The sequence below is a fragment of the Moschus berezovskii genome, chromosome 24 (genome assembly GCF_049115385.1).
Source record: "Moschus berezovskii isolate FMDL1 chromosome 24, NW_MosBer_1.0, whole genome shotgun sequence".
In the NCBI taxonomy this organism is placed as follows: domain Eukaryota; kingdom Metazoa; phylum Chordata; class Mammalia; order Artiodactyla; family Moschidae; genus Moschus; species Moschus berezovskii.
In genome coordinates, this window is record NC_142483.1 from 58,822,535 (window position 1) to 58,837,427 (window position 14,893).

Consider the following 14,893-nt stretch of genomic DNA (forward strand, 5'->3'; position numbering starts at 1 on the left):
ACTGAATGTCTGTGAGGAAGGCAAGGTGATTTAAACCCATTGCTAAAGTTAAACAGTTAAGATGCTCCTTAAAAGACAGACGCTGCTGTTCACATACCCATCACAAAGAAGATTGCGGTGCTGCTAAAGATTAATTTAAAACAGAGAAACAAGGAAATCTGATATTGATGACTAGCAGATGGAGTAATTCAAAACCAAGACGAGTGATCATTTCAAATGTATAGTTATATTTAATCTCAATAATTATAACTTCAATGTCCTTAAACAAATACTTGGTTTCCTTCAGAAGAAGAGAAGATAAAATTGATTTACAGAGCACTTTCACATAAGATTTTTCATTTATTCCTCACAATAATGCTTTGCCTTAGAAAGTCCCACCCCTTTTTACATAAGAGGACATTAGATGATCATTCGACTACCCAGCTAATAACCAGGCTATTAAATAATATAAGACAGTAATTTAGGGCAAGGGATCTGGAACCAGAGAGAAATGTACTCAAATTCTGCCCTTTCTACTTACTGGCTCTATGACTTAGACAAGTTAGTAGGTAAAATCTGGACCCAAACAAATTTTGCTACTCACAATCCTGTGACACAATGCCAAAGTAGAAGGACGACATGGGCCACAGCAAGTGGGAGGAAAAGGCACACAGATGTTTGTCAAATGAGACACTGCAACACTGTGGGCATATCTCCACTCTATGGGATTATTGTAGCATCTAAAACTACTTACACGGAATAAGTGACTCACTCTTATAGCCCTTAGTGATATAATGGTGGTGGTAGTATCCTATTTATTGATAATTTCTATATATTTATGCTGCCTTCTTAATAAACCAATACAACTCAGGATGAAGGAGGAAACAGAACAGGCTCCATCTTGAAAGCAGGACTCCATCTTGGACTGGACTGTGGACTTTGAGCTATATGCCCAGTATCTACGAAAAAGACATACCAACTGGAAAACCAGACTCTCCAGATGGAAAAGCCCTAGGGCTCGTACCTAGACTCTGTAGCCTAAAAGAATACCCTAATAATCTGTGTAACTGAATAGAATCATACATTCTATTGTGCTTACTGGGGTATGACCACAGGCCTATTGATAATTGTCCACTGTTAACTACCTAGGCTTAAGGCATACGAATCACGGGTTAACTTTGATTGTATCTTTCCTTTGTTCCGACTAGTTTCAGGGCATTTGGGGAGGTGGGTTTGGGCACGTACACTTAGGGTACATAAGGTTTTCACAAAAACTGGTGGGGTTCCTTGGCTAAGAAGAGACTCTGCCTTGGGCCTGTGGTGTAATAAACTGCACTCTACTATCCACACGGTCCTTCGGAGTGAGTTGTTTCCTGGAACGCATGGCTACGACAAACACTGTGGGCAGTGCAGGGGCGGGCTGAGCCCTCCCAGTTGAGGGGCCAGACTGGGCCAGGTCCGGGCATAGCTGGAAGGTCATGGGCAGGAGGCCTCAGGCCAGCATTCCGGGTCCACCCAGGAGGCAGTACTATTTTGACAGTAGTTCCAGCCTAAGGAGAAAATGCTGCGGGTACAGTTGCGAGGCAGACACCACAGCTGGCCTGTGAGATCGTTGCTGGGACCAAGAAGCCAAGTGTGTCAGAGAACTACGGCCACAATAATGCTGTGCGGTAAACTACCCCAAGCTCAGTGGCCAAAAGCAGTAACCCTTTATCCCATGGGTCTCGAGGTCCCCTGGGGCAGCTTTGCTTCCTTCTGCAGATCTTTGGGTCTGAGTCCTCACTTTGGTCTCTCCCCTCCCAGAGGGCTTACTGGGACCTGTTCCTCTCAGGTAATGGCAGAAGCACAAGACGAAAAGAAGAAACACGCAAAGCTTCAAAAGGCTTTGATAAAAACTGGCACCGTCATTTCAGCCCTATTTCATGGAGCGAAAGCAAAAAGCCCAATGTCACAAGGCAGGGAAGTACATGCTGCCCCTAACGAGGCCGTGATGCAAGAAGACACAAAGAACTGGGCCAATAACCCAGTCAACTTCTGCCCACCTCCATGGCCACAGTATTCATACCCCTTCAACGTGAAAAACATCCCCACCTCCACCCAAGGGCACGCAGAAGTCTCACCCAGTCGTGGTGTTGGGCGCAACATTCAGGACTCCATGAAGAACACACGGCACATATGTGAACTGGATCTGGGAACTAAAAGTACAAGTTACTGGCCACCCCCTCCCACACCCATGCAACAAGCCACAGTTCAACAGGGACAATCCCAAGAGCCACTCCCATTCAAAGAGCAGAAACGTGATCTTCAGCAAATCTGAAATCCTTCTAGGCAAAACAAAGTAGACCAATTTCCCTGCCATGGAAGTAGGAAATGGCTTTTTAAATTTTTATATACATATATATTTTTATTGAAATATAGTTGATTTACAATGCTATATTAGTTTCAGGTGTACAGGAAAAGCAATCAGTTGTACATATAGCCACTCCTTTTAGATTATTTTCCTATATATGCCATTACAGGAAGTGTTTTTTGATTCTTGGTTCTTGAGTCTTGGTTCTGTTTCAAGGAAGGGGAGGAACAGTGGGGTCAGGGAGAGGGGTGAGACCCCCAGTCTGTCCTCTGAGATACCTTGTCTTCATGTTTCTTGTTGCTTCCTAAGAGGACATTGAAACTTACACCTGTTTGGGGTAGCTAAGTTTTCCCAGCTTGCTTCCCACCTGAAGAAAATCGGGGGCTCAGAGGACTTTGTTGCCTCTCAAACATTTCAGTTTCTCTTAGTTCAGGCTGGTAGGACTTTGATAGTGTCACTTTCTCTACAACTTAGTGGATTTTCTATGTATTCGATTGCAGTTCATTCCATGTGTGAAAATCACATTTTTTTTTTTTCAAGACACTTCTTGAAAAAGAAGACGCTTCTTGAAGACGCTTCTCTCCAGGTTGAATTACTAGCACTTTGAGTACATCCTGTGGCAGTGGACCCAGGCCTCTGTCCAACTGGAAGATCTACGAAAGGTCATTCTGTATTACTTTTCAGTGTCACAGCCACACCCCTGTTTGGATCTTTGTCCTGGAGCCACGTTTTCCGGCAAGTCACCTGAATTTGGTCTTTGTCTCTCTTGCTATACAATTCAACCACCACTTCCTGGATTTAACCTTTCTCCCCACACTATATCTTAATTTAAAAATCTTTTCCTGCCTTGATTGGCTGAAGGTAAGTTTTATTTTCTAAGTAGCAACTTCTGGGCTTCTTGAATATTTTTTTAATTGGGGTATAGTTATTTACAATGTTGTATTAGTTTACGCTGTGCAGCAAAGTGCATCAGCCATACACATACATATATACCCCCTTTTTTGGATTTCCTCCCCATCTAGGTCATCACAGAGCAGTGCAGAGAGCCCCCTGTGCTTTACAGTAGTCTCTCATTAGTGATCTGCTTTATACGTATTAATAGTATCAATAGTGTAGATATGTCAGACCCAGTCTCCCAATTCATCTCCCCGTCTTCTCCATACGTTTGTTCTCTCTGTCTGTGTCTCCATTTCTGCTTTGTAAATAAGGTTCCGTTCCGTTCCGTTCCGTCGCTCAGTCGTCTCCGACTCTTTGCGACCCCGTGGACTGTAGCCTACCAGGCTTCTCCGTCCATGGGATTCTCCAGGCAAGAATACTGGAGTGGGTTTCCGTTTCCTTCGCCAGGGGATCTTCCCGACCCAGGGATCGAACTCGGGTCTCCCACATTGGGGGCAGACGCTTTAACCCCTGAGCCACCAGGGAAGCCCAAATAAGGTTACGTGTATCAATTTTTTCAGATTCCACATGTATGCATCAGTATATTGTCTTTGGTTTTCTCTTACTGTTTTGTTTCGGTTTTGTTTTGAGCATGTCTCTTGCTTATAGTAACTTGCTATATGAATTTAAAAGCAAACAACTTATTTTTTCAAAATTTTTGATTATGTTGCTCACCACTTTGAGTGTTTTTACCATGCAACAAATCACAAGATGGAAAAATCCTAATATTCAGATTTGCCCACTTGGGCAAATGTCCCACTTGAACCTTAAGATCAAGTTTATCTGTAGTGACCAATTCTTCTAGAACTCTATGGATAGGCATCAAGAATTGGTTCTGCCCTAAAGAAATATGAGAATTCTTAAACTGTACTATGTCTCCTGTTGGGACCCAACAGAGAGAAATGACAGTGCAGGACTTCATTATTTTGAGAATTTTCAAAATTTTACCTCTGTTCCTTGGAAGGGCCGCAGGTGCAAATTCTACTGGTCTGGAAGTATCTGGTACAGAAGTCTACCACCTGTCAGCCCCAATATATGGTGGAGACATGGATCACCAGCTATTTGCTAGAGGTAGTAGATGGCAGAATGGTCTACCCGGAATGCTTACATAGGTCACCTTAGGTACCTGAATGCAAGTTTCCTCCAGAAAGAGTGAACTGCCAATTCTTTCTACAAAAACTAGACTGATTCAGAAAGTTTATGACAGCACCTAGGTCTACAGAGGATGGATTAACTGTCTGTGGGCCATCACCTGCCACTGCAGAGCCAGTAAAGCCAAGGCTATAGACACTACAGATTTCTGCAAATACATACATGCACTGGAGGCAAAAGAGATGAATCCATTAAAAGTACAGTTTGTCTCCAATAAGGATAGAGCTAAGCCTCTTACCGGGCTTCCCAGGTGGTTCAGACAGTAAAGAATCTGCCTGCCAAGCAGGTGCCTTGGGTTCGATTCCTATGTTGGGAAGATCCCCTGGAGAAGGGAATGGCAAACCACTCCAGTATTCTTGCCTGGAAAATTCCATAGACAGAGAAGCCTGGTGGGCTACAGTCCATGGAGTCTAAAAGAGTAGGACTTAGCTTAGGAACTAAAGAGCAGCAAGCCTCTTACCAATGGAAATCACTGCATAAATTCAGCTTGTTGGGGCAAATGGACCAGGTCTTCCTAGAACACGGGCAACAAGCTGGCTTTGGTGCTCAGCTCTCCAGGGTCTGCAGATCTAACCAGGGATTCAGCTTCCAATTGACTCAGATTCTTCGTAAATTCACAGAGGCTATAGACTAGGATGGTGTGGCCCAACTCATTCCAAAAGGACCAGTTAGCCTCCTCAAACTGGAAAAGACAGGCTCTTATTCCAACCCAAATGCTTGAGCGGAAGGCCCTGACATATTGCTTTACACCTCATATATTAATACTTAAGAGTTTAACTTCCCCTAGTTCAGTTCAGTTCAGTTCAGTTCAGTTGCTCAGTCGTGTCCGACTCTTTGTGACCCCATGAATCACAGCATGCCAGGCCTCCCTGTCCATCACCAATTCCCGGAGTTCACTCAGACTCATGTCCACAGAGTCGGTGATGCCATCCAGCCATCTCATTCTCTGTCGTCCCCTTCTCCTCCTGCCCCAACCTTTCCTAGCATCAGACTCTTTTCCAGTGAGTGAACTCGTCGCATGAGGTGGCCAAAGTATTGGAGTTTCAGCTTCAGCATCAGTCCTTCCAATGAACACCCAGGACTGATCTCCTTTAGAATGGACTGGTTGGATCTCCTTGCAGTCCAAGGGACTCTCAAGAGTCTTCTCCAGCACCATAGTTCAAAAGCATCAATTCTTTGGCGATCAGCTTTCTTCACAGTCCACCTCTCACATCCATACATGACCACTGGAAAAACCGTAACTTTGACTAGACGGACCTTGGTTGACAAAGTAATGTCTCTGCTTTTTAATATGCTATCTAGGTTGGTCATAACTTTCCTTCCAAGGAGTAAGTGTCTTTTAATTTCATGGTTGCAATCAGCATCCGCAGTGATTTTGGAGCCCAAAAAAATAAAGTCTGACACTGTTTCCACTGTTTCCCCATCTATTTCCCATGAAGTGATGGGACCAGATGCCATGATCTTCGTTTTCTGAATGTTGAGCTTCAAGCCAAAAAGGCTAATCACACAGAATCCCTGGTCCCAGGGCCCACAGAAGCAAGTGTGCCACCACTGGTTCTGCTGAAAGGAACATGCTGGTCTATGAGGCCCTGGAGAAGCATGGCAGGGTGGTCAGAGAGAAGAGCTCTGAGCCAATGACCGTCGCCGTCATAAGCCGCATATTCTCCATGCCTGCAGTCTGTTTCCTGCACTCTCTGTAGATTACTGCCTTTCCTTTCACGGCAACCTCCACTCTAGACAGAGAGAAGCCTGGCTCAGCTCTGATGCTCACCTTCCCCCATCACACGCCACTCCAGCCACTTCAATCACCAGCAAGTCCTGGATGCTCTGTCTTCCTCTCTTCTCAAGCTCTGGTCTTTGTTTCCAGGTTTTCAGGTGCGTGGAATGCCCTTTCTCCCCACCTGCCCCCAGGGAGAGGGAGCGATTGAGAGAAGGAGCCAAAGCTAGAGTGTGGAGGTGGAGGTGCACACTCCGTCTGATGCACAAAGGGCCCGACCGAGCGTTCACCCACCAGAGCGCTCACAGGGACCCCTAAGGACCGGCTCCCAGCGGTATGTTAGGGGAGTGGTACTGCAGGATGCACCTTGTACTTTTCTATATTGTTTAGATTTTTCTGCAGTGAAGACATTTAACTTGTCTCTATATGTTAAATTACATTTCCCATCCTTGCCTCCAGAGATTCTGATTCAGCGGGGAAGGATCCAGGATTCTGATCTTCCAAAGACCCTTCACAGACTCTACTAAACACTCAGTTTGGGAACTGTGGTTGAAACGAATGTTTCCATGATAATAAGGCAATTAACATTTTTGTTTTTTAAGAAAAGCTCCAACTCGATTACACAATCATTTTTCATTATTTCCTTTTATTTTGCAGTAGCTTATTTCTACTACAAATATACATTCTCTAAGAATATTAGATCTGAATTATTTGTAAGAATTATAATAGCATTGGCAGTCATTTTCACAGTTAGCCACACTTCAACAAAGGGTCTAAATTAAATCATTATAAAGCATATATTTGTGAAGTAAGTTTCATAAACTATTTTAAAATTAAGGCAAACAAGAAAAAATCTACAAATATAAATATCGAGGTTCTCAGATTCTAAAATTATAACATTAACTTAAATAGCATCTGTTTATCTCTCAAAACAATGGATATTCTCAAAATACAAAGTAGAAAGTTATTATAAACAACAACTTTGGTAAAATGTTTCACAAAACATTTTTAACTTTGGGAAAATGTAAAGATGTAAATGTTTTTATAATCAACATTCGAAAATATCTACAATGCCTTAAAATTCAGACATCAAAGCATCTATTTCTTTAAATTTCTTAGTTATATTTTCAATACATTCTCCAGCTTTTAACCTTTGCCCATCAATTATAAGACAATCCTCTTCACAGTGGTTTTGAAGAGAGCTTCCTGCAGGAACTTCAGGGCCACATTTAGGTAACTGTAAAAATAACCACAGAAGTCATCAAATTTACTTGAAGACCAGGCTCAATTATCTGATCAAAACATAAAGCCGTCAGTAACTCCTTAACAAGGTGTTCTGTTATGCTGGTGGTCAAATAATGATCCCCACATAAAATATAATGTACAGTAAGTGTCAGTGTAAAAGTAACTGAATATTTGGTCCTGTCTCTACTGCTCGGCATCATACATTTTTAACTTTAACTTTTTGAATTGGAAAAATGTGATTATTAAAATTAAAATCCTGCAAGTTTTCTATACTTTTTATTTTAAAACTGACCATTACGGAGAATGCAAGTGAAAACTCTTTTAGTCACACTTCCGATGTCCATCTTCTTATAAGCCCCTGCATTCCTTATGAACAGTAAGTGTGTGCACTGGTTTAGTTGGAAAGAACACAGGTAAAAACAAGGCAAACATACACATGCACACAGGAGATTTACAACTTCAAGTTTCACTAAAGGCACAGGTAACTTCCCACACAATGTGAAAAAAACCAAAACAAAACTCATGCAGTTTATACAAGTACTTTCTACTTTCATGTATCAAAAATGTACCTTTTAATACAAATAGGTATTCAGTAAACTCTGTCTTATTTGTATATGGATTATCTAGCTTGTGAATTATTTAGGTGGATTTTATAACAGTCTGAAATTAACTCCCTTCCATTTTTTTCCAAGTCAGGGCATGTCAACCAGTGTTACTGTTAGCTAAGAACATAATTAGAAAGGTGAGTCTACTGAGGAAAACAATCTCTGAGTACTTCAATGACAAACAAAAATGGATTTTGATTATCCATGTGTATATGCTTTTGTTCATGTTGCTATTCTCAATTCATTGGTATAAGTGCTTGAGAGTAATCAACTTGAAACCGCACACATGAAATGCATGATGAAAACATCATATTCACAACTTTGAAAACAGCTCAAACAATATCTGCCCAGAGAATAAACATGCTCAGAACTTCAAAATTATGAGGTATCTCCTCTTCTCGTGTGTTAGCTTATAAAAGACCACTTTCCATACATTTGAATCAGTTCTAATGAGGTGGATGAAACTGGAGCCTATTATACAGAGTGAAGTAAGCCAGAAAGAAAAACACCAATACAGTATACTAACACATATATATGGAATTTAGAAAGATGCAAATGATAACCCTGTATACGAGACAGCAAAAGAGACACAGATGTATAGAACAGTCTTTGGGACTCTATGGGAGAGGGTGAGGGTGGGATGATTTGGGAGAATGGCATTGAAACACGTATGTTGTCATATGTGAAACGAATCACTAGTTCAGGGTCAATGCATGTTATAGGATGCTCGGGGCTGGCATGCGGGGATGACCCAGAGGGAGGATAAAGGGAGGAGGGAGGTGGGAGGGGGGTTCAGGAGGGGGAACTTATGTAAACCCGGGGCAAATTCATATCAATGTATGGCAAAACCAACCAATATAATATTGTAAAATAAAAAAAAAAAGACCACTTTCTTTAATAAAACACTTAACCACTTTCTAAAAACAAAACACATCTTCAGTGTTAAACAGTATTACCCTTGGAAACCATATTACTTTTTCCTACTAACACACACACACACAAAAAAAAAAAAGGAAGAAAAGAAAGGAGAAAAGAAATCCCTTAGGTGATCATTTCTTTACCTTTAAGCTGGAAATTGCTCCAGCTCTGACAGCTGGTCTCATTGCTATTCTCATTTAAAAGTGAACAAGGCAGTAAGTACCCCAACCTGGCATGAATTCCAGGCTTCTAAAGCTCTGTGTGGAGAGAGGCTTAGGAACCAGTCAGCAGGCAGCACTCACCTGCCTGCCAGCAAGTTAAAACAGTTAATTTTTATAATTCCTAAATGCCTTTTGAAAGCATGAAACATTACAAGAATCTAAAACAAAGAGCAAGCTCCCGCCTGGTGATGTATTAAAACTATGTATTTTACCTTAAGACATAAAAATCAGAAGTAATTTTCTGTTCTATCAAGTTACTAGTTATAATGGCAAAATAGAAGCCAATTTTGTGGCTGTAAAAGCTCCAGGACATTTCTATAAAAATCAACCTGCCTGTATTTTTGAATAGACAAACTGCTAAGACTGAAAAAAAGCACTGCACAAAACCATATGGTGCTCAAACAAAATACACATTTGCCAAAAAAGAATAATTTATATATTAACTACAAGTATACAATAAATGTCACCAATCTATAGCTCTTGTTCTACGAGGGGTAAGATCTACAGAGAGAACAAGATTTTATTTTTTTTAAAAAGGGACTCTAATCAGAGAAATAGTAATCGCAATCCATGGCAATTCAAGAACAAGCTGAGATCGCTGACCAAGAACACAATTATGTTTTCAACTCAGTGTTTTTACCAATAATTTTATTTATTTAAATTTTATTTTCCATTACAGTTTGATAACTGCAAATTTTGTGGATTTTCATGATTTGTAACTTAATCAAGGAAGTGTTTAAGAATCATCTTTGTTCTTGCTGAAGTTCTGAATGAAATCAGCCAGAGTGGATGAACAATCTTGTCCACTTACAAAGCCACCTTTTCTGCACCTCAGAACAGAAGACTTGGGGATAGGGAGTTTTGCAAAGTGAGGATGTGGTAACAACGACCAGGTGAGGAATTCTTAGCTCCTATTCCCTCCAGAGGCTGCCACTGCCAATTCTCATCTGTAATAGTAGCCAGTCTTAGGAGTCAATTACTCTGCAAAGCACTTTTTCTGGTTTGCCTCATTTAACAATCCTCTGAGGCCAGTGACAGGCAACCTTGCCCAGTCCTGAGTCCTCACTACCTGGACCAGGAAGGGGACACAAGGGCAGTATCCTGAGCCCGTCTCCCATCCCCTGCTTCCTGACTCCAGGCACAGTGGATAGCCAAACAAGAAATGAGAAAAGGAATGAAAGCGGAAGGTCCAGGGCTCCTCACCGCCATTTCCCCTGACTGCACAGGGAACGGCTGGGCCACTCTGAGTAAGTGTCTTTCTCACGGCTGACTTCTTTTACACCTGCCACCCTGCTGCTCTGTGTTAATGCCCTGGCCTTGCTGTTGTGCTGAGCACTGTGTCAACCAACTGAAAATTTCTGCTGTCATTGACAAGTATTGAATACAGTAAGCACACATGGCCTTTCTCAGCCCAACATGGCTGGCCAAAAGAAAAAAAAAAAGACAATCGGGTTAAGAATGGCAAAATAGAATCGGGTGAAAAATGCCTCATGGAGGTCAGCCCTGTGCATGACCAGGCAGGGCAGGTTTCCAGGGGGCCTCTTGTCCTGGTGCTTCTCCTGAATGCGAAGATTAGTACCTCCTTGGCGTCAGTGAGTCTCACTATCCCTCTCCATTCCAGCCCCAAAGACCCCAAATAAAACAGCTCCTTGGCTTAAGTATATTTTTTTCAAAGACTGATAGATGCACTCTGATTTCTCTATAGGCTACTAGTTTCCTGTTCACCTCCTGATAACCAAGGGCTAACATTTCAGAAGCGAAAGGAATACCCCATATAATGGAAATGAATATCCAGGAACAATTTCTGCCATTTAAGGATCTGAGGTTGCTCTTTAGGCTTGATGGTCATTATGGATCCTACCTTTTCTCCTGTATTCACTTTCTTCCCGTGCTCCTCTTCAGACTCCTTGTGGGTGGTTCTGTGCTCCAGGGATTGCTCTAGCATTTGCTCCAGCTCTTTCAGTAAAAATTCTGTCTCAGAGACAACTAAAGAAACATTTTTAATATATTGAAAAAACAACAACAACAAAAAATAACCTACACCTAAAGACTCGGACACGACTGAGCGACTGAACTGAATTCATAATCTTAACCACCCTCAAAGAGGACATTTTCTAAATGTTATGAGGCAGGAGGAGAAGGGGATGACAGAAAATGAGATGGTTGGATGGCATCACCAACTCAATCGACATGAGTTTGAGCAAGCTCCAGGAGTTGGTGATGGACTGAGAAGCCTCGCATGCTGCAGTTCATGGGGTCTCAAATAAGAGTCGATTACGACTTAACTGAACTAAACAAGATAAAAAGTATTTTGTATAACTTTCAGTTATAGCCTCTGCTTGATGCACAATTACTGTAGATTTCCAGGTGCATCTTTTATAATTATTCCTTGACAAATGTAAGTGACATTCTTGCTATATGTAGACTATAAGTATCCCTGACACTATTTTTTATTTTTATTTATTTTTAAACAAATTTATTTACTTTAATTGGAGGCTAATTACTTTACAATATTGTAGCAGTTTTCGCCATACATCCACATGAATCAACCATGGGTATACATGTGTATTTTTAAAATAAGAAGCCAAAGGCACCAAATTAAGTTGATATTTTTAGACCAGGGTTAGCAACTTTTTTTCTATGAAGGACAAGAGAGTAAATATTTCAGGCTTTGTGGGCCAGATGGTCTCCGTCAGAACTACTCAACTCTGCTGTTAGAAAGCAAACCATACGTGACTGCATGCTCAGTCATTTCCAACTCTTTGCAACCCCACAGACTGTAGCCCACCATGCTCTTCTATCCATGGGATTTTCCAGGTAAGGCTACTGGAGTGGATTGCCATTTCCTCCCTTCAGGGAAACTTCCCAACCCAGGGATTGAACCTGTGTCTCTTGCGCCTTCTATATTGGTAGGTGGATTCTTTACCACAGTGCCACCTTCAACCAAATGAGAGTGGCTGTGTCCCAATAAAACTTTATTTAACAAGAACAAGCAGCAACTGATAATCATGAGCCACAATTTGTTAAGCCCTGCAATAAACTATTAAAACTACTATTTAAAAGGGGAAGCCACGTAATTAAGTGTCAAGGCTAAATCCAGGCTGAATACGTGAAGTGAAAGTGTTAGTTGCTCAGTCGTGTCCGACTCTTTGTGACCCCAGGGACTGTAGCTCGCAAGGCTCCTCCGTTCATGGAATTCTTCAGGCATGAATACTGGAGTGGGTATCCATTCCCTTTTCCAGGAGATCAAATCCAGTTCTCCTGCATTGCAGGCAGATTCTTTACCATCTGAGCTGCCAGGGAAGCCCTGCTGCTGCTGCGTCACTTCAGTCGTGTCCAACTCTGTGCGACCCCATAGACGGCAGCCCACCAGGCTCCCCCGTCCCTGGGATTCTTCAGGCAAGAACACTGGAGTGGGTTGCCATTTCCTTCTCCAATGCATGAAAGTGAAAGTGAAGTCGCTCAGTCTATTCTTAATCAAAATATCAATGCATCTTAACTGCCTAACCTAATTTTTAAAAAAATTCACACACTTATAAACGCTGTGCAATTTTTCTGCTACTGTGACAGAAATATGTAAATAAGCAAAATATCTGGTAATTTGTTGAACTTGCTGATATAAGATAATATTCCCAACAAAGATATAAATACCTATTATAACTCTATAGACCCGAATGCTGATTAACAATATCAACTGGCTTCCCTATTTAAATAAAAAAACATTTTCAATTGATATCAAATCTTTCTGAAGTAAAGATCAAGGGAAGAGATTAGTGAGTGGCCTGCTCCTGCACAGCAGACAGATGGGGCCCTGAAAAGTCTTGCAAGGGCAGCATGACTCAGAGAGAAAGACACACGCCCCATCATCTTCCACTCTGGTTATACAAATCTGACATACACCCTATCATCCACTACACACTGGCAGGTCACCAAAAACCACATCACAGATGTAGAGCAGCTGAGTGTTCATGGAAACCCAAGCAGGACACACCCTTCAGGGCTAAAATATTATCAGTGAATATGGAAGCAAGGTGTTCCCAGCAATAACATTAATTTTAATTTGTGCAATATGATATACACATCCATCCATTTGTGTGTGTGTGAGTTTACACAGACAGATATCCTTATAAATTAGGCATGTTAAAAGGTTAATAAATAGAAATTAGTAATGTGAAACGTTCCAGTTCAAAAAAATCCATTTTTATTACCATTCTCTTTTACTCAACTAACAAATGTTTATTGTGTGCCTTCTAAGGGTCAAGGATCTGAGAGAAGAGCCACAGACCAGTGAGCCTTCCTGGTCATCATCTCCACCCAGCCAGCCTCAGGTTTCCTCTGTGGAAACTCTCAAAACATTTTGAAAGTAGTTTTCTGATAAGCCATTCTACACCTTAGAATCAGTTCCTATGTTCAGAAACAACATAAAAACCCATGACTTACACGTGAATTGTAAGCATATAGACCTAAGTTCTGTGGTAACTGCTAATGCCGAAGAACACAGAGTATAAGCTATCACATTCTAGAACAATAATATTCCAAATCTGGGGCATAAGAATCATCTGAAGATGATTACAAATTACGAATGCAACACCATGGCTTCTGAATTAGAATTTTCTACAGGAAAGTCCCATCTCTGTGGTGCTGGAGAAGACTCTTGAGAGTCCCTTGTACCGCAAGGAGATCCAACCAGTCCATTCTAAGGGAGATCGATCCTGGGTGTTCATTGGAAGGACTGATGCTAAAGCTGAAACTCCAATACTTTGGCCACCTCATGCGACGAGTTGACTCACTGGAAAAGACTCTGATGCTGGGAAAGGTTGGGGGCGGGAGGAGAAGGGGACGACCGAGAATGAGATGGCTGGATGGTATCACCGACTCTGTGGACATGAGTTTGAGTGAACTCAGGGAGTTGGTGATGGACAGGGAGGCCTGGCGTGCTGTGATTCATGGGGTCGCGGAGAGTCGGACACGACTGAGCGACTGAACTGAACTGAACAGGAAAGTCCATTTTCATGGAAGCAGTTTTGGTGAGAGTCACCTCTCTTTGTGACAGATTTCTTACTTAGTAACTTGTCACTTAACAACAAGAGTGTGACTATCTTCACATCAGTTCCCCAGTCCCACTCATGGACGTTGTGTTTTCCTATTTTACCTTCTGAGTCTATGGAAATTGACAGTGACATTTAATGCACTGTTGAGAAGATGAATTTTGAGCTCTGCTGTGAAGGAAAAATGGCACACAAACATCTTTATATTTCTAAGTCATATGTGAAAGTTGCTTAGTCGTGTCCACTTCTTTGCGACTCCATGGACTGTAGCCTGCCAGGCTCCTCTGTCCATGAAATCCTCCAGGCAAGAATACTGGAGTGGGTTGCTGTGCCCTCCTCCAGGGGATCTCTTGACCCAGGGATCAAACCCAGGTCTCCCACATTGCAGCTGGATTCTTTACCAGCTGAGCAACCAGGGAAGCCCTTATATTTCTAAGTCTAGTCTAAAATACAATCAGTTTATGATAATGAATGTCACTGCTGAGTGCCATTTCAGGCTCTCTGTTTTCAAGTGATCTGGAAAAACATGTATACTGCCTTTCGATCAAAGGGTAGACAAAGTAATGGATGGCTTCGTAAATCAAGTAGGGTTCATAACACCAACTTGACTAATGTCAAATTCTGCTTTCAGAACAACACGAGGCTTGCTTTTCTAAAAGGTATTCCAAAACTGTAAACACAGAGAGTCCAAAAATAATTCTCAGAAATTGCAGTTACTGTAA

General features: G+C 41.8%; 1 protein-coding gene across 2 annotated transcripts in view; it reads right to left on the minus strand.

Annotated features, from left to right (window-relative positions):
- Positions 1-6,784: 6,784 nt before the first annotated feature.
- ZCWPW2 (zinc finger CW-type and PWWP domain containing 2) overlaps positions 6,785-14,893 on the minus strand; it is an 81,513-nt gene continuing 73,404 nt past the window's right edge. For both annotated transcript variants that reach the window (XM_088831934.1, XM_055413298.2), the window contains 2 exons: positions 10,985-11,109; positions 6,785-7,371 (listed from right to left, as the gene is read on the minus strand). In XM_088831934.1, coding sequence (XP_088688060.1) covers positions 7,210-7,371; positions 10,985-11,109 — 287 coding nt within the window. In that variant the 3' untranslated portion in view covers positions 6,785-7,209. The remainder of the gene's footprint in view (positions 7,372-10,984; positions 11,110-14,893) is intronic.